The 23,821-nt window shown below is 40.3% G+C and overlaps 1 protein-coding gene across 1 annotated transcript in view; it reads left to right on the top strand.

The window, feature by feature from the left end:
* LOC119418450 (neurexin-3b) overlaps positions 1–23,821 on the top strand; it is a 528,753-nt gene that overhangs the window by 198,884 nt on the left and 306,048 nt on the right. The window contains exons 9-11 of the mRNA XM_037685736.1: positions 14,913–15,116; positions 19,032–19,058; positions 21,836–21,955. Coding sequence (XP_037541664.1) covers positions 14,913–15,116; positions 19,032–19,058; positions 21,836–21,955 — 351 coding nt within the window. The remainder of the gene's footprint in view (positions 1–14,912; positions 15,117–19,031; positions 19,059–21,835; positions 21,956–23,821) is intronic.

The raw sequence follows: 23,821 nt of genomic DNA, 5'->3' as shown, positions 1-23,821 counted from the left end.
CATTTTTATTTAGACAAGCTTTTAGTTAAATATTCTACTTAATGTTTTTATCAGCTGTTCTTACTGTTTTTATTTTATATTAAGCCTGTATTCTGTATTTCTGTAAAGCACTTTGTGATTTTAGGTGGTATATAAATAATTTACTTACAAAGTACTTATTTACTTAACACAACAGCTGCAGAAATAAAAACTCTGCAGAGAGTAGTGAAGGCTGCACAGAAGACTGTTGGAGTCAGTCTCCCCACCATCACAGACATTTACACCTCCAGATGCAGGAAGAGGGGAACATGCATCATGAAGGACTCTACTCACCCAGCACACACACATTTTGCCCCACTCCCCTCAGGAAGGAGGTTGAGGAGCATTAAGTGTAGAACCACTAGACTGAGGAACAGCTTCTACCCTGAGATTGTTAGACTCATGAATCTCTAACCAGAATAATCACTGTAAGGATTTTTTTTTTTATCATTGTAAAGCCACTTTGATTTTTGATATGTGCCGCTGATTATCCATGCTGCTGATCTCATGCTGCTGATTATTTCATGCTATTATTATTATTACATTATTTCATTATTTAATTCATTCATTCACCCACAAAGACTCGTGTTCATGCTGCTGTTCATCGGTGTATTGTTTTTGCTCTATTAGATCTTTTAGCACACCGTTTGGCATATACATTAAATTTTTGCTATTGTTGGGTGTAACTAGAACCCTGTGTACACAGTTTCGTTCCACCACATGTACCACATGTGATGCGAATGACAATAAAAGAACCTTGACCGTGACCTTGAACAACCATGTAATGTAAAATAACAGTGATGTAAAAATGTGCAAGTCAAAAAATGATTTCCAAGATTGCAAGTCACTTTAATCGTCGTCTTGCTCAAACTAGGCATCAGCTTGTTTTAGTCTGGTTTGAAGTAAACTCAATTCAGCAAATTTAAGCCATTCATTCAGCGATCTACAGCAACAAAAAATATTCACAACTTTTCCACCAAGCTGCACCTGAAAATATCTAGTATCTTTTATTTACTGTCAAGAATTTTTCCTCTAACTTCACAGAACTGTCATTTTTATCGTGTGCTACAGTTTCATGCTTTCACGTGTCCATATCTAAACCTTCCTGTTGAGGTTTCTCAGTGACTGCCTTTGAGCTTGTTCACAGTCTTGCAGCCTGGAGACACATGCTAAATTAATCATATGCCATTTGAAGAAGACGCGTACGCTTATTGTGCTGAGAGCCTGGGAAAGCACATGTTGGTCTTTTTCTATCGGTCCCAACAACAACTCCACTCCTTACTCTGTTTCATCTTTGTCTTTAAACTCTTATCTGCTTTCCAAGGTTAAATGATTCTGGAACCGAGCGCAGTAATTGGTTTGCTATCTTCTGCGTTATCAAGCTTTTCTTGTGCTTTCGCGAGCTGATTTTGGAAGCTTGACTCCGGTAGGAAGAAAGCACCGTGACTTGGGGACTATTTTTCTTTCACTTCATTAGAATTTTGCTATCTTCATTTTATTTTATTTTGCTTCTAAAAAAGCTTTAATGGAGGTTTACAGAGAGGAACATTAAGGAGATTGGAGATCAGGATGGAATTTGTAATCTTGTGATTTACAGGGGTAGTCATTTGACTGAAAACGTCTGTTTTGTGTACCTGCTTAGGGGATTTGAGGTGGCTGACAAAATAAAAAAGCTGTTTCCTGCTTCTTGGAGTGATGTTGCTGAAACACTGTGCCAGCTCAGCAGAGCCTGACACAGCGCTGTACCAAATCCTACTGTGCAATAAAAACAAATAAAACAGAAAAAGAGAGCTGGAGTAAGACGTACAAATTGTTGACGGAGCTGCTGAAAATGCCAGAAACGCAGCGGCGGAGAGACGGGGACATGTTTGATGATGTTTACCCAGGAGAGCATCAGATCCTCCTGTGCTTTACATCAATTTGTTATTTTTTTTGGAAACATTAAGTTGTTAGTCCCTAATCCCCATTTGTAATTAAACTCGTGCTTGGGACAGTGTGTCTGGTTATGTAAAGCAGCACTTTCAGCGTGCAGAGTGGGCTGCAGCCATCTTCCCCTGCATTCTTGCATCTCACTTACATCTTTGCGACTCACCCTCACCTTCCTGCTGAATGGTTTTCACGCTCACTGACACACAGCCAGATAGAGAAAACACAGAGGAAATCAAGCTTTAGTGTGTTCGGCCATGTGAGAAATTGACAAGTCTCTAAAGTTCTCCCGGCAGTACGGAGGATTTTTCCCAGAGAGGCAGATTTTTACTCTGAGAAGAGTTCCAGTAAAAACACCAGGATATAGTGCAAGCCTGTGCTGTTAGATCTGAAAGTGTGACGTAAGCGTGTTAAACTCAGTAAAATAGCAAGAATTTAAATTTTACTGTGTGTGTGTGGGGGGGGGGGGGGGCTGCTCCCTTCTTCAGGGGTCGCCACAGCTAAGTAACTCGCATGAAGACTTGGCAATTGTTTTTACATGGGATGTCCTTCCTGTTGCAACCACAGACCATCGAGCTACCACAGCCCTCCGTGTGGAGCAGAGAGCTGCTGTCTAGGGCGCCCGGGGGAGCAGATGTTTGGGGTAAGGACCTTGCTCAAGGGCCCAGTGTGGGCCAAATGAGGGTGGAGGCAGGTGTGGGTGTTTCGCTCACATTTTGATGTTGTTGGTCCAGAGAGTTGAACCGACGACCTTCCGATCACAGGCTCACCTTCTCCAACCTCTGCGCCACCACTCCCCTCAGTAAATGTCATGTCTAATATATCCTAATCATCTGCTGCTGGTTTCTCATCAAATTATTCTTATTTTTTGTTCTGTATTCATTTTTGAATGCATGTTTTTATTAATACTATTCTCTTTGTTCCAGTCCTGAGAAGTGAAACAAAAAGCATTGGGCTGCCTTTGACTTTGCTGCCCTCCTATGGTCGGTCGCCAGGGGAGATTTGTTACTGCTGCCCACCCCTTATGTCAGGAGATGCATATTAAAACTGCACAAGAGGCTTCTTTCCCTCCCTCTAGTGTTTTAAATTTAATACTAGTTGTAGTTTGTGTTTGTTAATTGGTAAACTTGCTGCTTTAACCTCTAATCAGGAGCTACAGCTCAGTGTGTAATATGAGACTAAGTTTAGCAGGAATTTTCTTTTTGGGCCACCACACTTTTCTTTCAGCTGTTCAACTGTTCTCTTTAAGGGTTTCCACAGTGGATCATCTGCCTCCCTCTCACCCTATCCTTGACTCTCTCTGTCAATCCAACCCTCTTCATGTCGTTCTTCATTACATTCATGAACCTCCTCTTTCTCCTTTCTTCTTCCATTTTTGTTTTATTTGATTCATCTTTATTTAACTAGGCAACTTCCACTGAGATCACAGATCTCTTCTGCGAGGGAGGCCTGAAGGCTGTATATTGTACATGATTTGGATTCAATCAGAGTACCTGGTGAAAAGCTCACACAAACACCAGGAGAACATGCACAGGTAGACCCCGGGTGCAAACCGGGGTTTGAACCCAGGACCTTCTTGATTTGAGGATGCTGCCCGGCACACTCTCATTATACTCTGTCCGTCCTCTACACATGTCCAAACCATCTAAGCCTTGCTTTTATAACTGTCTCTATACTTGAGCTCAACCCGACCTGTCCCTCTGACATCCTAATTATAAACTTGTGCATTTTGGTCACTCCCAATATAATTCTTATCATTCCCAACTTTGCCTTTTGTCAGCACCACTGTCTTAACTCAGTCAACATGGCAGGTTTCACCACCAACTAGTAAGCATTTCCTTTTTACTCTTGCAGTCATCGTTTTGTCACAAATCACCCCTGACACTTGTCAATCCATCAAAACATTCAACATTCAGTTGGTTAGCACTGGTACTTCTGGAGACAAAGAGTGTTTGTGTGAGGAGTTTTTATTTGCCTCTTGTGTTTCAGTTTCCTCTTGCGTGCCAAACATGTTTAAGTTATAGTAAATGGTGAGTTCAAATCTTAAGAACGTCTGCATGAATGATTGTTTCTCTGTGTGGCCATCCCATCACTGTCTCCCCGTGACCCTGCACAGGATCACACCATGACTTGATGGAACGTTTCCCATTTCATGTCTGTTTGTCTAAAATATGACGGTGTCCACCTCATTCAATCAAACAATCAGTCAGTCAAGCTTCATTTCTATAGCACCTTTCATACAAGTCAAATGCAGTCCAAACTGCTTTACAGTGGGGAAAATATTCGTATCCTACAGGATGAAGCTATTCTACGTAAAATCAAAAAGTCCAGAATATGGACTCCTTTTAGGTCTTCCAGCAGACTGTTCCACAGTCCTGATATGTAGCTGCTGGAAGCAGAATGTCCAAAAGTTCTCATTCTACTCTGTGAAGTGGTTAATAGAGCGGAACCAGGGGATCGCAAATGTTAAACCAAAACCATCCCTCTGACACAGTCTAGTGCTCAGCCATGGAGGGCATCAAAAAACAATAAAATACAGATGCTTGGTATGAAGACTTGTGAGTTATTGTCTGTTTAACCCAAGTTTTGCCAATGAAAGCCCCTTTGATGGAAATAAGGACTTCAGGTTTGGACGTACTGTATATGTATTTGCTGATTGTGCTAGCTGGGATATTTGCGTCCCTTTATTTTTCTCTTGTTTAGTGGATCAGTATGTAGAAGTTGGAGTGTTTTTTTGGCAGTAAAGATGTAGTTCGGCTCTGTAGTTTCCACTTTGTAATTCTTTCAAAATGAGAACAAAATATATGCAAGATCTCTTCAGTGTCTATATGTCCGTCCGAGGTGGGATGTATGATAGTAAAGTCCGTAAACTGTCGCTGGTCTGGCCCTGATAGTTAGAAAACAACATTACTCTCCTATTGTAGATGTGTTAGAAGTGTTTAAATCTGTTTATTTTAACAACTTTTCAAAGTAATATTTGTTGGGAGTTTGCTCATTTTTGTCTGTATTTTTGTGTTCAGTTTTGCTCAAATCAGCACTAAATATTGTTATGCCTGTGGGTAAAATACAAATTAATATTTTTCCTTGCATAAGTCTTCACATGCAGTTAATCATTTCATGTTCCCCCTGCAGGTTGAATATTGTCACTTTGCTTTGAATAATCCATCATTTTTCTGGTTTAGGAGTCTAAAGAAATTAGAAAAGCCCACACTTACTTACTTTGTATTTCACTTTTAAACTCAGCTATTGTTGCTTTAGAATATATGAACTGTACATTATGACACATTGTATAAATGTATGCTGATCCAGATAAAAAACTTACTGTCAGTTGTATATTACGTTTTAAAAAAGGAATTCTAAGATGAGGTATTCCATATAAATGTACTGATATTTCAGAAGGACTTTTTGCCACTCACTTTGATGTTTGATGTGCAGATAAATGTAAATCCTAACCTGCTTGCCAAGCATGACTATAAAACAGTATCAGGGTGTATTAACCTGAGTCTTCATGTCTCAGGGGGCGTACCATTCTACAAAGTGTGTAGAATACACTAATGGATTCAGTCTTGACTCTGAAAGTGTCCCTGAAAGTCACTACAGATGCAAATGTCTGGGGACAATGAGAAAAGGCTTTATTAGCAAAATTTGAAAAATAAATAAAATGCTATTCGTCAGTTTTGTTGTCATTTGTGTAAAAGTATGTACACAGGGTTCCAGTTACAGCCAAAATAGCAAAATATAAAGTATAAAAGAAACAGTAAGTAAGGATCTAAGATATAAACTGATACAGTATAAGCTAAACAAACACCAAACGCTACACTAAAAGATCTAAGATACACGCTAATGTAAAACAATATGGCATAACAACAGCAGCCCGAACATGAGTCTGTGTGAGCAGATGGGTATGAATGAATACAGCAGCCTGAGATAATCAGCAGCATGAGATCAGCAGCATGAGATAATCAGCAGCACAGATAAGTCACATATCACCAATTAAAGTGGCATTACAGTGATTTTTCTTTGTTCTTACAGTGATTATCCTGGTTAGGGACTTGAGTCTAACAGCTTCAGAGTAGAAGCTGTTCCTCAGTCTAGTGGTTCTGCACTTAATGCTCCTCAACCTCCTGCCTCAGGGGAGCGGGGCAAAAAGTGTGTGTGCTGGGTGAGTGGGGGCCTTCATGATGCAAGTGGCCCTCTTCCTGCATCTGGAGGTGTAGATGTCTGTGATGGTGGGGCGACTGACTTCAACAGTCTTCTGTGCAGCCTCCATGCCACACATTGATGCTGGAGCACAGGATGCTCGCCACTGCACACCTGTAGAAGAAGGTGAGGACTGAGCTTCCCAGTCCAGCTTGCCTCAGCTGCCTGAAGAAGTAGAGTCTCTGATGTGTTTTCTTGATCTGACTGGTAGAGTTCTTGCCCCAGCTGAGGTTGTTGTTCAAGTGCACACCCAAGTACTTGTAGCTGGAGACCACTTCCACCGCAGATCCTCCTATATTCAAGGGGGTGGGTGGGGTGTTTGTTCCGTCTGAAATCCACGACCATCTCCTTCGTCTTCTTCACATTGATGTGAAGGTTGTTCTTCCTGCACCAGCTCTCCAGGTGTTCCACCTACTGCCTGTAGCTGGACTCATCATTGTTTGTGATGCATCCCACCACCATTATATCATCTGCAAACTTTATAATGTGACAGCCTGGATGGCTAGGTGCGCAGTCATATGTGAGCAGAGTGAACAGGAGTGGGCTCAACACACAGCCCTGAGGGGAGCCAGTGCTGAGGTTTATGGCGGATGAGGATAAGCTGTGGACCCTCACAGACTGTGGTCTGTTTCTTAAGAAGTCTAAGACCCAGTAACATATGGAGGGGCTTAGTGTAAGTAGTTTGTCCATCAGGGTCTGGGGGATCATGGTGTTGAAGGCAGATGTGAAGTCCACAAAGAGCATACGGATGTAGGAGTCCTTCTGCTCCAGGTTGGTGAGAGCAGTGTGGACCACAGAGGAGAAGGCGTCCTCTGTTAATCGATTCTTGCGGTATGCATACTGGTGTGGGTCCTCGCTGACGTCAATGGTAGCTTTGATGTGGGCCATGATCAGTCTTTTGAAGCATTTAGCGACTTTCGGGGTGAGGGCTACAGGCCAATAGTCATCCAGACCAGTCACTGCGGAGGTTTTAGGAACTGTAATGATGGTGGTGGTCTTAAGGCAGGTGGGAACAGTTGCCAGGGTGAGGGAGGAGTTAAAGATATCGGCCAGCACCTCGCATGACACCTCACAAACACCCGTGATGTTGTCTGGGCCAGTTGCTTTGGGAGGAATAATCCTCATGAAGGTCCGCCTTACTTTTACTGAGGTCACACTGAGGAACTCCTCTTCAGATGGTGTGGTGAGTCTGGTGTTGGGTGGTCTATTTGGGTTATCAACGTGGCCATAGAACCTATTACGAGCATCAGGCCGTGATGGGTCCCTGGGACATTGTGCACCCCTGCTTGTCTGTGATGCACCTAATGCCCCTCCACATGCTCCGTGGGTCTTGTGAGGAGAAATGTCCTTGGCTCCTCAGTGCATATGTGGTTTTGACCCTCTTTATACCAGCAGCCAGATCTTTTCTTGTCTTCCCCAGTTCCTGTGAGTCACCAGACCTGAAGGCAGTATCCCTGGCTTTCAGCAGAGTACGGACCTCTGTGTTCAGCTACATACAGATTCATATTAAGCACGGTCTGCTCTCATCAAATTCACACACTTATTAGTTTGTTGTTTTTTTTAATTAAAGTTGTACCAACAAAGAAGTTATCCATTAAAATGACCTAGCCTAATATTAGAGAGAGAAAAACACGATTTCCTGAGTCCCCATCAATTTTATTAATCTTCTGTCAAAAGGAAAATGGAAGAAGATATCATTTAAATCTTATATTTGAAAACAACAATGCTGCAACATTATTAATCATAAACAAACTGGTCTAGAGACGGAAACGAACATCCTGCAGACAGGGCTGATAGGCATTTGTATTTGTGTAACATTTGAACAACAAAAGGCTTTTTTCATACAACAGATGTTCAGATTTACCCAAGAACCATTTTATTAACATTAAAATTGTACATCTAAAAGTTACATTTCTGTGCATTTTGCGTTTAAAGTACTGACACACTGTTTGTGTGACAAATACATAACGCATTATGTTCCTGATCTACCTTTTATATTTTTTAACCTGTGTGTTTTTAGAAATAAATATTTTACTTCTGAACCCTATAATGGGTTCAGAATTAAAATCCTTTGGAACTGATAATTTTTCTTTGCCAACTGCTGTAGTGTCGGGAAATCCTTTCGCATAATGTTTTCCATCATTGGGGAATTAGGGGGATTCTCTCTTTTTTTAAATAGAGGGCTGGCTATCCTGATAACAACACTCCAGACAGATAAAAATTGAGATTCAAACCAGCACTCATAAACTGAACTAGCTTGCTGCTACACCATCTGATAAATCACACACATTCAACTGGATCTTCTTGAAGCGTTTGAGATGGATAATTTAAAAATAATGTAAACTCGTTTTTTTTTTAATTTTATTCCTCATTGCAAGTCATTTTGTCAGCACCGGTCTCATATGTCATAGAAATGCAAGACAAACATGCAAAAAGGTGACACAGTTATTAGATTCAAGCAGCGGAGCAAATTCCCAACCCGTTTGCTAGCTAGTTAAACTTGCTTAAACAGCTAACAAGCTAAACTATGTTTTTCTATAAGACTGACCTAAAAAAAATGTTCTTTTTAATTAAGCCATTCATTATGAGGTGTGTGTGTGTGCATGTTTTTTGGTTGGGGTGGGGTGGGGAGTGGGGGGATTCTGTTATTGCTACTTCTTGTTAAAGCTTTATGCTCAAATGGTACATAATGCAGCCAAAATGTGTTTGTGCTTGTTTGAGTGTTTGCCATATTTTAAAGCAGTCATTGGAACAAGACATGTTAAAAAACTCTTAGCTTGTTAATTATATGAGAGACTTAAGTAAACAATCAGTTTTTTTTACTCTAAACTATTTTTTGTCAGTTAGGAACTGAATTATGAAACACATTATAGCGTATAAGTGGATTCCTAAAAACTCATTTGATTTTCCATCTGATCTCAACTAATCATATTTGTCCACCTTCTTAAAGTTCTGTTTCTTCTCAAATGTCTAGCTAATCAGAAATAACATTTCTGAACTTCTTATTGTAGAGGAATCTGTGCCAGCACCAACAGGCTGCTTACTGCATGTCTCTTGAATGCTCCGGGGCTTGCCTGAGGGCAGTATTTGATGATCTGGAAAAGAAAATGGTTTGCAAAAGGGCACAGCTCTAACAAATCAATGCCGACCTTTTTGTCAATAAGAACATAAGTTTATCTTAACCTTCGAGCAGGAACAAAAAAACTACAGCTGTGAATTCAAGCATTCACAGTGAGAGAACAAAGTACAATATGTTGCGAGTCATTACAGTGATTGATCCACAACACTTTGTTGTTTTAAGGTCAAGTCTTTTAGCCTGGGCTGAGAGTTGAAGTCCTTGTCCTTTACTTTTGGATATTACTGAAAAGCTCTCCTTACACTGGATGATGACTTCACCTTGACATAAACAATCAGCCGGAATGTTCATGGTTTTTGCAAATACTTGGCAAAGTTCAGGTGCCTGTTAGGAACACAGTGGGATCCTCATTATGTGTGATAGGTTCACAGTATTTTTAAGATGCAGAAAACCTCCATAGCAAGGTTATATTGACAGAGTATAGAGGTCCTAGGTAAAGTGTGGGAAACATGGTAGCAGTGTATCTATGACATAGTGTATCTGAGTGGCTAATGACAATTTCACGCAGGACTGACCACTCTGGTCTTGTGTTCAAGCTACAATATTGATCATGATAAGATCATGGAACCAACCTATGCTGCTTTTCAAGGTTCAAGGTGACTTTATTGACATTCGCATCGCACGTGGTGCATGAGATGAAACAAAATTGTGTACTCAATATCCCAGTTCCATTGATAAGTGTGACTCCACTCGGCTGTCGTCTTATCGGCTCTTCTCAGGTGTAGGTGATTTACCACCGTGACTTGTCTCGCCCCTCTGTGGGCAAGATCTTCAATGCAAAGTGAGCAGTATCATAACAGGTCATTGTGTTTGAGCCACTCTGCCCATTGTGGTCCTTAATTCCCCTATAATCGAACTTCAGTTTCTTTAGCTTATCCCGGCAGGTGTAGCCATGCTGTGCCATCATATCTGATATCTCTCTGTAAAGGCACTCATTTCTTGTAGCGTCATCCGTCATCATGATCAGAGAGAAAATGGTGGTTCAGTTTTAGTTTGTAGTTTTACAGGGCAGGTCATTTAGTGACATAGCTCTGCTGGTCCACCAACGGCTACTACCTGCTTATGTCAAAATTGGCCTTCTGAGCAGTCTGCTTGGAAGCACAAACAAGGTGGCCTTATAAACTGGCTGATTGGGGTGGGTACCAGCAGTCGGCAAGGTCTTAAGTTGTGTGGTGTTATGTTAAGCCGATGAGAGTTGAGGTAGTGGTAAAGCACTACTAGTGTTGGCATGGTACCCATTGCTGCATCCTGACATGGTCCACAAGAGCCATGCCACAGCCGAAACATTGGGTGAAGTAAATAGTGTGTAAGAAGCAGGATAGCATCTCGGGAACATGGAAAAATAGCAGGAAACACTTTATTTAGCATTAGCTAAAAGCTCAGCAACACCATGGTTCACTTCACACTAAAGGAGATTTTCCAAACTGATAGGATCCAGCCACATTTTGATAGATCATAAATAAAGTGCTATGGCTCTTAGATATGTCCATTAGAGAGGTAGGGTGAGAAGCCCAGTCATTTGGGAGGGACTCAGAGTAGAGTCACTGCTTCTCCATGTCGAGAGGAGCCAGTTAAGGTGGCTCGGGCATCTGGTTAGGATGCCTCCTAGACGCCTCCCTGGTGAGGTGTTCCGGACACGTCTCACTACTGGGAGGAGACCCAGAGGAAGACCCAGGACACGCTGAAGGGACTATGTTTTTCGACTGGCCTGGGAACGTCTTGGGATTCCCCTGGAGGAGCTGGCCCAAGTGGCTGGGAGAGGGAAGTCTGGGCCTCCCTACTTAGGCTGCTACCCCGCGACTCGACCCCGGATAAGCGGAAGAAAATGGATGGATGGATGGATGGATGAAGTGCTATGTGTTGTCATCATTGTATGTTCCCATACAATGGTGAAATTAGTTCTCTGCATTTAACCATCACACCTGGGATACACCCAGGTGGAGCAGTGGGCATCTATGTAAGTGCCCAGGGAGCATTAAGGGATTGGGTGTCCTGCTCAGAGACACCATGACATGTGGGAATGGCTGGGGATCGAACCTGGGACTTTCGGGTCCCGAGTCGGCTGCCCTGCCTCTACCACATCTCGACCCCGCATGGTAGCAATAGACAGCATCATTAGCTCATCATCCTGTCTAAAATGTACCTAAATCTATACAAACGTCAACATCTACCAATGTCTTTAAAGCATATGAAGTTTAAAAAAAAGGTTTAAAAACAAAAACAACTGAACTTCTATTCGCTGAAGATGTTTTGCTTCCCATCCGGGAGGCTGTATTAATTCAGAAATGTCTGAAGTGTGTGGAGGTATCCAGACATTTTTCAAGCATCAAAATAGTTTGGTCTGCTGAGATATTTGTTGGTCATGTTGAAGATTTTGTTTTGTAGTGATGATTTATTTTTCATTGTAGGTTTATGGATGCTTGTCTCAAGAGGGAAACCATGCCAGGAATATCTGCCTCTATTCTGCATTTTTTGTTGCTCAAAGTTACTCAAACAAGCATGCATACATTTATATGTACACTTGAATATATCAAATGGCAACTAAAGCACATGTAGTTAATACGAAATTTCTTATCAGAAATAAATAGCCTTTTTTTTTCTTTAGGTCTGAAGACTTTCGGCACAATGTGTGGCAGATACCTATTAGAAAACCTTTTCATGTTTATTTTGTTATAGGTGAAAACATGAAAACCTTACTCAGTTCATGAGCATAATTAAAACACTGAGAGAAAATAAAACAAATGGAAATAAACCAGGATTGTGTGTTTGGTGTGTATTCACATGCTAAGAAGCCTCTACTAGTTCACATCTCCTCAATACCCACAATATTAGTTAAGCTCCTCAGCTAATAGCTCTCCTCCTTCTCCTCCATCCTTTGCTCGACTTGGACTGCTAATTATGCAAAGTGTGGGGTTCACTGAGAAACATACTGTACACACAAACACACACTGAATGACAAGTAGCAGCTTAATTACCATTTGAATTGACATCTTCAGAGCTGCTCATAGCTCTCTGTAGAGGTGCAAATCATAGACGAGCACACAGGGAGGCTGCCGCTGGCCCAGAGTTTTGTTTGTTTCAAAGAGTTTGTGGTGTGTGTTCATCCAGCTTTAAACACGGAGTGCCGTCACCTGCACAACATCTTCCAGATGTGTGGTATTCACTGAATAATGAGTGAGGATGATGATTATCACAGCAGCAGCCTTCACTTTCAGCAGAGCTCAGTTAGCACTTTGCTAATTGTGAGAATGTTTATAAAGCATTCACACTATTGAGATCCGATTTTCTTCCGTACGGTTTTGTCACGTAACTTTTCCCCCAATTTTTGTGTTAATTCAACAATTCATATATCAAAATGTTCAGCTCATTCAGTACATTCCTGCTATGCCTTTTGGTATTTGTGCAGTATTTTTTTTCATGTATTTAGTACTTTCAGCCATGTTTTTCTCATTGAACATGAATGGAGCTCTTTTTACAGCCTTCAAACACTTTGAGCTGTTTAAGACCGTTTACAGGGCATTTCAGCTGTTGTTCTGGTTCAGCTTTTTTCAGCTTTCTTTAGCTCTTTTCATCTTCCTTCTGCTTCTTTCAGCTCCTCCCTGCTAATTTCAGCTTTTTTATTCCTTTTTCAGCTTCTTTCAACCAATTTTAGCTTTTTTATGCACTTTTCAGCTTCTTTCAGATACATTCAGCCTTTTCTCTGCTTTTCAGCCACATTTTTCGGTATTTTTCAGCTAATTTTATTTTTTTCCTTCTTTTTTCCCTCAATTTCAGCCTTTTGTACTTCTTTCTAATAATTTAAACATTTTGTGCACCTTTCAGCCTCTTCTGCTAATTTCAGCTTTTTGAGAACCTGCTCATTTTATCTCTTTTTCCATGAGTCCCACATAACCCTGCTCAGGTCAAACCAGCGCAGGTTCAAAGGTTTTTCATAGGGAGATCCTACCTGCTTCTAACTCGGTCCTCAGGACCTTTAATCTGGGGCTCCAGGCGCGCTGCACTAAGCTGAGGAGTTCATGTTAGCAGATTGCGGGTCATTGATCGAGTCACGTCACTGGGAGTGACTTCGTTAAAACTGCCATGTTCATCCGCCACACCAACTTGCTTTCTTCATTTATGTTTTTATTTATTTATTTTTATCTAAACCGTGTAAACCTTTTCTGGCCCTCTTTTAACTCATGTACGACTAACCATAGATCGAGCACCAGACCATACCGTAACCTTGGTGTCTTTTAATTCAATTCAGTTTATTTATTTAGCACCAAGTCACAACAGAAGTCGTCTCAGGGCACTGAACAGAAACATTCACATACGTACATGAAAAAGCCAATTCATAAAACTTCTCTATCTAAAGAAACCAGCAGACTGTGCTGAGTCTTCACTTCGTCACAGTCTCCCATCCTGAGCAAGCACAAAGGTAACAGTGGAAAGAAAAACTCCCCTTTAAGAGGAAGATACATCCAGCAGAACCAGGCTCAGGACGAGCAGCCACCTGCTTCGACCGGTTGGTTTGAGAGGACAGGAAGGAGAAATGAGCACAGAATGGCAGGTCCAGGTGAACTTGCTATAGGAGGAAAGACAAAAACATGTTAAGATATAGATAATTGTAAGTACACAACAGGTAGAAATACTGTTGGGGTTATGCAAACGTCCTATTTAGTGAGGTTCCAAGTGAAGTATTTTTGTAGTTTTTGACATCTTGTTTCTCTAACACTCACAGCTCAGTGGGCTACTAACTTAAGAGAGCCATCCAAAAACACACCGCCTGTAGAGGTAGTTAATTGTTTTTTTAATGTTTGAGCTCATTTGAGAATTGATGGCAGAACAAGCGAAGTAGTACTGTCTAGAAGTAAGTAGGAAATGGTGATCCAGGGTTTCATTATTCTCACAGAATGGACCTTACAGCAGCTCTGCGGCCAACACTGACAACATGTTGGGGCTTTTATAGCAGCACAACACTTAGTGAGCTGAATGGATGAGTAATTTCACACAGCTTGCATGTTCATTTTACAATTCATCATTTGAATTTTGACATCAACTCGAAGAAATAATCCAATTATACTTTTAACGCGTCACCTTTTAGATGAGTAAGCATTCCTCTTTTTAAATGGATGTGAAAATGGTGCTTCTTTGGTGTCAGACTACAATTAACCAGATGTAAAATATCATTAATTGTACAACTTATTTATTTTCCTCGTACGATTGTACAACCTTCTCATCTAAACCCACTGTTCTTTTCTTGAGGCTAAAAGGCTCGTCTTTTTTCTTTTAAAAGCTGAGGTGACAAACCTTGTATTTCATGGTTGGATGCATTTTTTAATCTGTCTCTTTCTACCCAAGAGGCTCCCAGTGTGCTGTCGGTTTTCTGTCCACTCACTCTGCTTCTCTCCTCCAATTCAAAGTCTAAAGAATAAGAAAAAAATATTCTGGCTCAGCTTCTTCTATAGTTTCGTAACATGTGTATTTGTATTGTTTAAAGATACGGTGTGTGATTCTTTTATTATTATTTGATGGTGCTACAGTGTTTTTATGTACACTTGCATATTCCACTTGGATTTCTTTCCTTTTTCCACATCACCTTGTGTTTGCTTCAGAAAATGTTCCATTCAGGCCATTCTTTCCTTTCTTGCAGAGGCATCGATTCTGTCTTACGACGGCAGCATGTACATGAAGGTGGTGATGCCGAACATCATGCACACCGAAGCCGAGGACGTCTCCCTTCGCTTCATGTCTCAGAGGGCCTTCGGTTTGCTCATGGCCGCCACGTCCCGTGAGTCCGCCGATACCCTGCGGCTTGAGCTGGACAGCGGGAGGGTCAAACTGACGGTCAATCTAGGTATCGTATAATTCGTCGCCGTTGGCTCGCCCCAACCCTTCAAGATCCAGGGGTGGCCTAATTTGCTTGTCTTTTTTTCTTGGTTGGTTTCTTGGTGTCTTTTCTTTACAGCTGAGATAAAACCTAACGTATTACTTATTTTGTAGATTGTCTTTGTAGTTGCATGTCCTGTTTTTAACTTGCCTGGACTGTACATTTTCTTCGGCCTTGATGCGTCGATGTCTTTGTAGAATTTTTCATGCATCAGTCTAATGCAAGTTTTGAACACATTGAACTAGCCATGCTCATTATCGTGTAAACACGGACATTTTTCAAGTAGGTATCTCTGCAGACAAATACAGAAGACGTATCTGGAGGACCATATCTGATTGGACAAAAAAAAGTGTTATTGGCAGATTGTGTTAACCATAGATATATTATGTCTATGGTGTTAACCGGGTCGACATTAGCAGTGTCTCCGATTCGACATTGGTGGCATCTCCTTACCTTCTCTTTCCGCCTCTCTTAACACAGAACTTCCAGTTCTGTTTCAAAATAAGCACAACATAAATGGGTAGTGGGGAGGACTAAATGTTTGTTTTTTAATACCTAGCCATTACTTTAAAAAACAAAATCCATTTTGGTTTTTGAATAATGTGAAAATAGTTACAATTAATTCATAAATAAAGAAAAATAAAGTAACCAAAATAATAATGATACTTAAACTGGCCTTGGTACAAAGGATGTTTCCTTTAACTTCACATTTTCTTGTTCAACCTGCAGTCATTGCAGATGAGTGATTGACAGTTTCTATACGATTTCTGCAACTGGAGCAGGTATTTCTGTTTACTGGTTAACTTCCTCAGCTGTCTCACATTTTAAGGGTCAGTCCTACTCCATGTTTCAGCTCCTGTCATAGATCAGATCTCATAGAAGAACTTCTAAAGAGCAAATTTTGTTTTCACCTTTTGTTTTGGGCCATTATCTCGTTACAGGACTCATGATCTTTAATTGAGACCAGACTTTTTGGACAAATAGGAGCAGGTTTCGCTTCAGATGCTTCATATTTCATTGTACCCAGACCACACTCAAGCCAACCTGTGTCAGGTGCAGCCTACAACCCAAGAAATAGAGAATCTTCTTGTGTTTGACAGCAGATATAACGATGTTTCTTAGAAACCTTCAGTTTTATAAAAAGAGCTGAGGTAACTTACCTAAAGAGCAGCAAATACAGCTAACTAATCAGTGTTTGTCCTCTACAAACCCCTATTCTCCAGAAACGCCCACTTTTCGTCTGCAGAGAACCCCTTCTCACATTTTTGACAAAGAGGCATTTTACGTCTTTGATAATAAATGGCACCATTGACACGTTCTTCTAAATCATATTGTAGCATTTACTTGCTTTTATGCCATCTATCTGAGATTTCTACATCTTAATGCTGCACCAACATTTTGCATTTTTATTTTCGTTTCTGTGTTCATTTTTGTTTTTTTTCCCCTCGTACTAGAGGGTTCATGTTTTCTCTCTGTTCATTTGTAACCTTTGGTCTCTCTGGCATATCCCGTGCCTTGTTCAAAGATGGCTCTCACCCCTTCAAAGGCCCAGAGCCTGCGGCCCGTCTGGCAAACAGCCTGATGCCACAGCACCCAGCATGCCTGCAGCTGGTGGCGCGAGTGGTAGTAGCAGAGTGCAGTAAAGCAGAAGGATTTACCAGTGAGCTAGGAATAGATACACTCAGCAGAACGCATGGGGAGAGATTCTGGCCCTGTCTGCACTAACAAAGAGTTAGCAAAAACAAAACTAAACAAAACAAGTATTTTTATTTATTTATTTAATTATTTTTGCACCTTGCATTCACGTACAGCTCTTATGTTGTGAGCAGGTGACATTTTTAGAATAAAAAATTATAGGTGTATCCCAGTGGTTGAACCAACAGGTATTGTAAGAAACAATGACTCTACTATACCTGACGACATTTGACTAAACCTTGGAACTTTTTTTGGGTCAGCATTGGTTGTGCTTGTAAAGATTGAAAATAAATTATTAATATTATTAAAGAAGGAATAAAAATGCCCAGAATAATGTATAAAGAATTTTCAGCCATTCTTAGTATGTCTTTTTTTTTTAATGATATTAATGCTGTCACTATTTCCACTTAAAGGTGACACAGTTGGTAGAGCTGCTGCCTCTCAGCGAGCAGGTCCCCGGTTCAAATCCCGCTCCAGGGGCCTTCCTAGGTGGAGTTTGCATGTTCTATCCGTGCATGCGTGGGTTTTCTCTGGGTACTCCAGTTTCCTCCCACAGACCAAAACATGCATGTTAGACTAACTGGTAACTCTAAATTGTCCCTAGGTGTGAGTGAGAGAGTGAATGGTTGTTTGTCTCGTTTGTCTCTATGTGTCCCTGTGATGGACTGGAGACCTGTCCAGGGTGTACCCCGCCTCTCTCACAGTGATGACTGGACATGGGTACCAGTGACCCCCGTGACCCGAAAAGGAAGAAGCCGGTAAAAAATGATGGATGGATGGATTTATGGATGGTTGGTTAGTTGGTTTGTTTGTTGGTTTGTTTGTTTGTTTGTTTGTTTGTTTGACACAAGTATTGAAGCTATTTTGTTAGAAGTTTGGAAGTTGAAGCTGCTCCTTTCAGGCTGGAGCCAGTAAAGTTTTTAAGTCCCGCCCCACCAAGTAAACAAAGAGAACATTTTCCTGACTTAAAAATAAAAAGCATTAATTTTGGTGACACTTTTTTACCATACCATACCACTTTATTTATAAAGCACTTAAAACAGCTACAAAGCCAACCAAAGTGCTGTACAGACAAAACAACAGGTAACACACAAAGCAAAATACAAAATGAGGTAAATCATTTTAGTGGTTGATTTGTTGATTCATGTAGTTCTTACCTTGCTGCCATATGTTAAAGCATTTATTTTTCGCTCACGTTTAGCTGTAATTAGTTATTGCTTCAAAAAAGATAGTGACTCTATAACTCTGTGCACGTGGGACTTTCATATTGAGGGTACAGCCCCAGTTTGCATGCTCTGGAGACTGGAGATATTTTGACTTTACTTTTGTACAACAGAGTTAGACTAAGAGGCATCCTCTATCTTCATTTACACCCTATGAGTTGAAGCAGTTTTTATTTTTCAAATAGGGAAAAACAAATCCAGCGTAGTGTAGTCGGGGCCACAGAATGTCCAGTGCTATGCACTTAACAGAACATTAGTAGCCTTTTAATTATAAATATGGTCTTTTACAAGTTCTTTTCTGCATTCAGAGAAAATTTACAAGAGCCAGATTTTTCCCAACTTACTCAGGACCTTCTGTGAGACGATGGGCTGAGTGGTGGTGGGGGGTGGGGGGTGGGGGGGTCTTCAGGCCTTTGAGCAGTGTTGGTGTTGCGTGGCAAAAGGCTGTTTGCTTCCACTTTTCTGTTGCGGTTGACGGCACATGAACTTCCTGGTCACATGGATTTTGACGTACCAGACAACTGAAGCCTCTTTACTATATATATATTTTTTGTAAAATATGTATAAAATGATCATTTTTCCCACAAGTTATTTATCTTGTAATGCTTGATGGACTAATATTTGGGGCTCCACGAGCTGGGTTGCAAAATCGATGTGGCCAGTTAAGAGCAGACGGCCATTTTGACATCTGCCAAACCACTTTGATGAGCTAACTTTTAGAATAAAGTATTTCAATTCACTCAAGTAACTTGTGACATCATGATGAATACAGCATTTTAGAAACATAACAAATTTTGACTTGCCACAACAAAACTGACCATCAGTTTCCAAAGTGGTGAAAAATGGCCGCTGGCGTCATGTGCCCGTCCCCGGAAGGTGGCTTTACTTGCTCTTTGGATGTCTGCAGCTGTAACCTTGAAGGATGCGATTTCATCTGTCACTTGTTCTCCCCTCCCCCGTCTAGACTGTGTCAGGATAAACTGTAACACCAGTAAGTCAACACTCTTCTTCTGCAGCCTTCACTCTGTTTGGTTGTGGCGTGTAGCAGAGCAGCAGGTGTAGCAGCAGGGGCGGGTGGATGTAGGGGGACTGATGGGATGAGTTCTCAGAGATGAGGGAGGAATCAAGACATAGCCAGAGATCAAAGCTATGCAAGTCTTACTTAATGTTCTTTATATTCTAAATGACCTATTTTTTAATTAAACAAGCCAGCAAGTTGTATTAGTTTTTATAGCTTATAGCTACAAACTGAACTTTTGCACTTTCAGGATTTATAAGCAACATTTTTAATTTATTTATTTACACCATGGTGTACTGCACTGTTTATGTCTTAATCTATAAATGCTGCAGTAAATAGATATGTGCTTTGATACTTTGATATTGTGTTTGGAGACATGTTCTTACTCATAAAAAGGACTCAATCATTTATAGTTCTTTTGCTAAATTTAGGAGAAAATAGAAGAAATAATTCATAATGAGGCAGCTCTTTGCAGATACAGTTGTCCCTCGTTTATTGCGAGGGTTCCGTTCCACCACCACACCCCCTGCGATAAGTGAAAACCAGGGGTCTGCAACCTGCGGCTCTGGAGCCACATGCGGCTCTTTGGTCCCTCTGCAGCGGCTCTTTCAAGCTTTGACCAAAACTAAAATAAAACTGAATTTTATTGGTTGTTATACAAACAACTAAAAGGACTAGTTGTAGCAGTGTTCCTGTAATTTATTTTGCAAATATATGAGTACTAGAAACATTACAAGGAGTAAAACATACTCACTTTCACTTTCTGCTTTATTTCTTCAAAGTAGGGTACGTAATTTTTCTACATAAAAAAACAAACAAACAAAAGGTTGTGTTAGTTTTTAGAAACTGGGCAAAAACTATATTATTTTTTCTTCTTTACAAGAATCTTGTTCTTTATTTTGTCTTAGAGTGTAAAAATATCAATAAATGTTAAAAGTCATTAGATATTTTTAGTTATATAAAATAACCCCTACTGTCCAGAAAATCACCCTCCAACAAACTTAAAGTGGTCTGTGGGCCACCAGTTGAGAATCCCAGTTGTAGCAGGTATTGTGGCGCCAGACACATTTAATTTAGTGAATGAAGGGGCAGAAATGGCTCTTTGATCTTAAAGGTTGCAGACCCCTGTTCTAAACTCTTACACCTACATCATTTTAACAACATACATACTGTATGTGTAGCTCACCGGGCTCTGCAGAACACACAGCAACAACTCTCCTTCCAATCGACTCGGTTCTGTTGGACCCAGTTTGTTTCTGCAGCGTGACCTAACTTGCATCAACAAAGACCAAAGTCAGTCCTCTAAACACTTAACCTACTAATTTTAACAACATACATTTTAACATAGCTAATACATGTTATTTACAAGTGCGTCCCTGGAGCTCTTGGGTTCGCTGCTGAGGCTGGAGGTCCGGTTCTGGTCGAAGCACTTTTTTTTGTGTGTGTGTGTGTGTGGGGGGGGGGGGGGGGGGGTACTGGCATGGGACCGTAGGTTGTCGAACTGAGTCCAAATCTGGATGCAAATAGTCCTGATGGGCTAAAAGCAACTCCAGACCTTTCATGTGTGTCCCCGCATAGAAGTCCTCATGTACTCAAGATTCACTGACGGGTCTGGAGGTCTGGTTCTGATCCAGTTCTGGTCCATTTCAGTGGACTCAACGTGGCTTCTCTGTATCCGTTGGGCGCCAGTCAGATCAAAACTTTACTGTACCTCTGTTTTTTTCTGCAGAAGGAAATGGGACTTCTGGGCAGGGCCCTGTTGCCTTCTGGGAAATGTGGTCATTATGAGTGGGAATACAGTGGAGGCTTACTGAGAGAAAACTACAAAATGGTGGCACCTGACCGTTTTATTTTTTCGTTAACATTTTACTCTACAGTACTGTATCCAGTACTGTCCCGATCACATGAGTAATATTAATTCATCATTTTTTAGGGGGTCCAATATTACTTTATATATTATGGACTGTACGTCACAAACTGTGATAGAGCGAGTCCATGAAAGTGGAACTGCGATGTAGCGAGGGACTGCTGTATTTTGTTTTATTGATCCCACAGAAAACAATTATTCATTCCTTCTTGATATAGCACAGAAAATGGACCTGATCAGATTAGTCACTTATGTTATCTTTTCTCTATTAGACTTGTTAAAGCAAACATATCCCTAATTTCTTGCTAATAAACCTCCAGCAAACTTTTAGGTAGCAATAAACAAAACAAGATCAGTCATCTGATCAAATTCTTCAGTTTGGTAGAGATGTCCTTGTGCCAAGTTGTGCAGATTTGGGTTGAAATGCTGGTTTCAAGCATCAAGTTGAGATTCTAAATCAGTGATTTATATGAGCTCTGTGGAGCTGCACTGCCCTCATGTGGTTCTGTCTGTGTCCTAACTTTGTACATTTAAAGGTGTTACAAACATTTTTAAGCAGAGACAGAATCAGAAAGGACCACTCAGGGCTACAAACAGATGAGATTAAAGCTCTAGAGACAACCGTCCAAATCTCTGGGTTCAGCTTAGAGCCAGACTTTGAGTCCTTCCATGAGTAACAACAAATAATCCTCAAAAACAACCAGACCTTTGTTTAATATTAAATAGTAATAAATCTAGTGAATATTGAGGCTGTTTTTTTTTTCTTTTCTTTTATCAGAGTTATTTCACGTTGAGGAATCTAGTATTTTTCTGAGTACAGAGCTTTGGTTTTCTTTTACTTGTCCAGTCTTCATCACTGTGACTAACTCTTCCTCATCTTCAGGCAAAGGTCCTGAAGTTCTTTATGCTGGACAAAAGCTCAACAACAACGAGTGGCACTCGGTGCGAGTGGTCCGCCGCGGTAAAAACTTCAAACTTATCGTGGATGACGACATGGCTGAAGGTACGTGTCTGACTGAACATACGGCTCTGTTCCGTGTTTATTCTGACATATACTGTTTTCTTCACCGATACTTTCCTTTGACTTGCTTTCAGGAGGACTGTGTGTAAAAATAAATCGTTCAATAGGGTTTATGAACTGTATGTGGCGTCGAGCTCCTTTTGATACTTTCCCATGAATAGTTTTCTACAAAACCACAGATGTGTGAAGTGTAACATCATGAAAATGATGAAAAATAGCAATGTGTGTTTTTCTTTCTATGATTATTTATTTTTCTTTACTGTTGAATAATGTGGGAAGTGAGAATTTGAGATCTTGGGAAACAGTAATAAAACCTCTGATATTTACTGTCCAAGCTGCCATTTGGGAAATGACCTGATTTGCAAACTTTTTTTGTGTGAACTTTCTTTTAATTGCACAGCTATAAAATAGGTTCCTACGTACAGTATATAGTTGAGAAATAAAAAAGAGAACATCACAGTGTGATCCAACAAGTATTTCTTGTTTAAGGAAGGAATATGAACAGTTAGAAAACCCACTGTCTAAATTACATTTAAAATACACAACTTCTGAACAAACAGTAATTAGTGCTAAGTTAAAACGTGACTGTGGCAGTATCACACAATGAAGCTACATGACAACCATGGTTAAACAACACGAAGAAATTACGTTAAACAGTAAAATAAACTGTCCAGATGACATGATTTAACCCTTTTTTGTGAGTAAAAACACTTTAGCTCTTCTTTAGGTGCATGTGATCACATACATCTGATTTTAATCAAAGTTTTACTGTATATATAACACACACACAAAAAACAAACAAACAAAAAAAACATTAAACAAAATCTCCAATATCGGCTACACAGACGTGCACACGTCAGCCAGGCACTGACAGTTTCAATATAAGACGTAAACGGCTGCCTGATCCTTTCAGAGTGTATCTAATCTTTTCCACATGAACATGACACATAACTTCTCTTATCCAGTGTTCATTTACCGGGGGATGCAGGTCCTTTGCAAACAATTTTAAGATGAAATAAAATCTGTATTTGTTTTGGTAAATCTTCTTTTGTGAAAGACCGAAAAATCTGAGCCCAAATTTGTCTCTAAAACAGGAGAGACATTCAGTTACAAACTGAAGTACAAAAACATAGTAAAGCCCAATTTACCAAAATAAATGTGCAGGTTTTATGTTAAGATTCACGTTAGAGAAAGAACTGTGTGTCTGTGTGGTAATTATTTAGACATGCTAGTTTTTAGTTCAACAAAGAGTGTTTTATTTACAGAGAAGCCCGTACTGTTCAACGTATTAGAAACCAACTAAGAATAATTACTTTAGTTTTCATCTGTGTAACTTTATGATCGTTTTGTGTAGAAAGCTGTTCAAAATGACTTTTAGTATGTGAAGAAGCTTCCCAACGGTCTCCCATACACACTGATTAGTTTGATCATAAGGAAGTGGGTTTCAGTGTCAACAGTATAAATATAAATTTAATAAATATTATCTTACCTGTTATAGATGGATAGCTTATTGAACAATGTTACTTTAATCAAATACATTTTTTTCTGTTATGACTTATAAGCTTACAGGTAGTCTGAATGTAGCTCAGTCAATTGGTGCCATCTTAAAACTCCTCTATATTTCAGGAATTTCATGCTTGTATTATTTTTAAACCTTATAATGTCATCAATTTCATATTTCATGGCCATTTCAGCAGAAATATGATGAAACATCTACTGGGTTTGACCCACTGGTTCCCCAGAAGAGTTTCTGCTACTGTTGCTATTTATACAAAGTTTGTTTTCTCAGTCATCCAGGTATATAACAACAAAAAAGGTTGAATCATGTCATCTGGACTTCGTTTTTTT

The sequence above is a fragment of the Nematolebias whitei genome, chromosome 12 (genome assembly GCF_014905685.2).
Source record: "Nematolebias whitei isolate Nwh7 chromosome 12, NemWhi1, whole genome shotgun sequence".
Classification (NCBI taxonomy): Eukaryota; Metazoa; Chordata; class Actinopteri; order Cyprinodontiformes; family Rivulidae; genus Nematolebias; species Nematolebias whitei.
The sequence above is the reverse complement of the archived record's forward strand: the minus strand, read 5'-3'. Positions and strand labels throughout refer to the sequence as shown.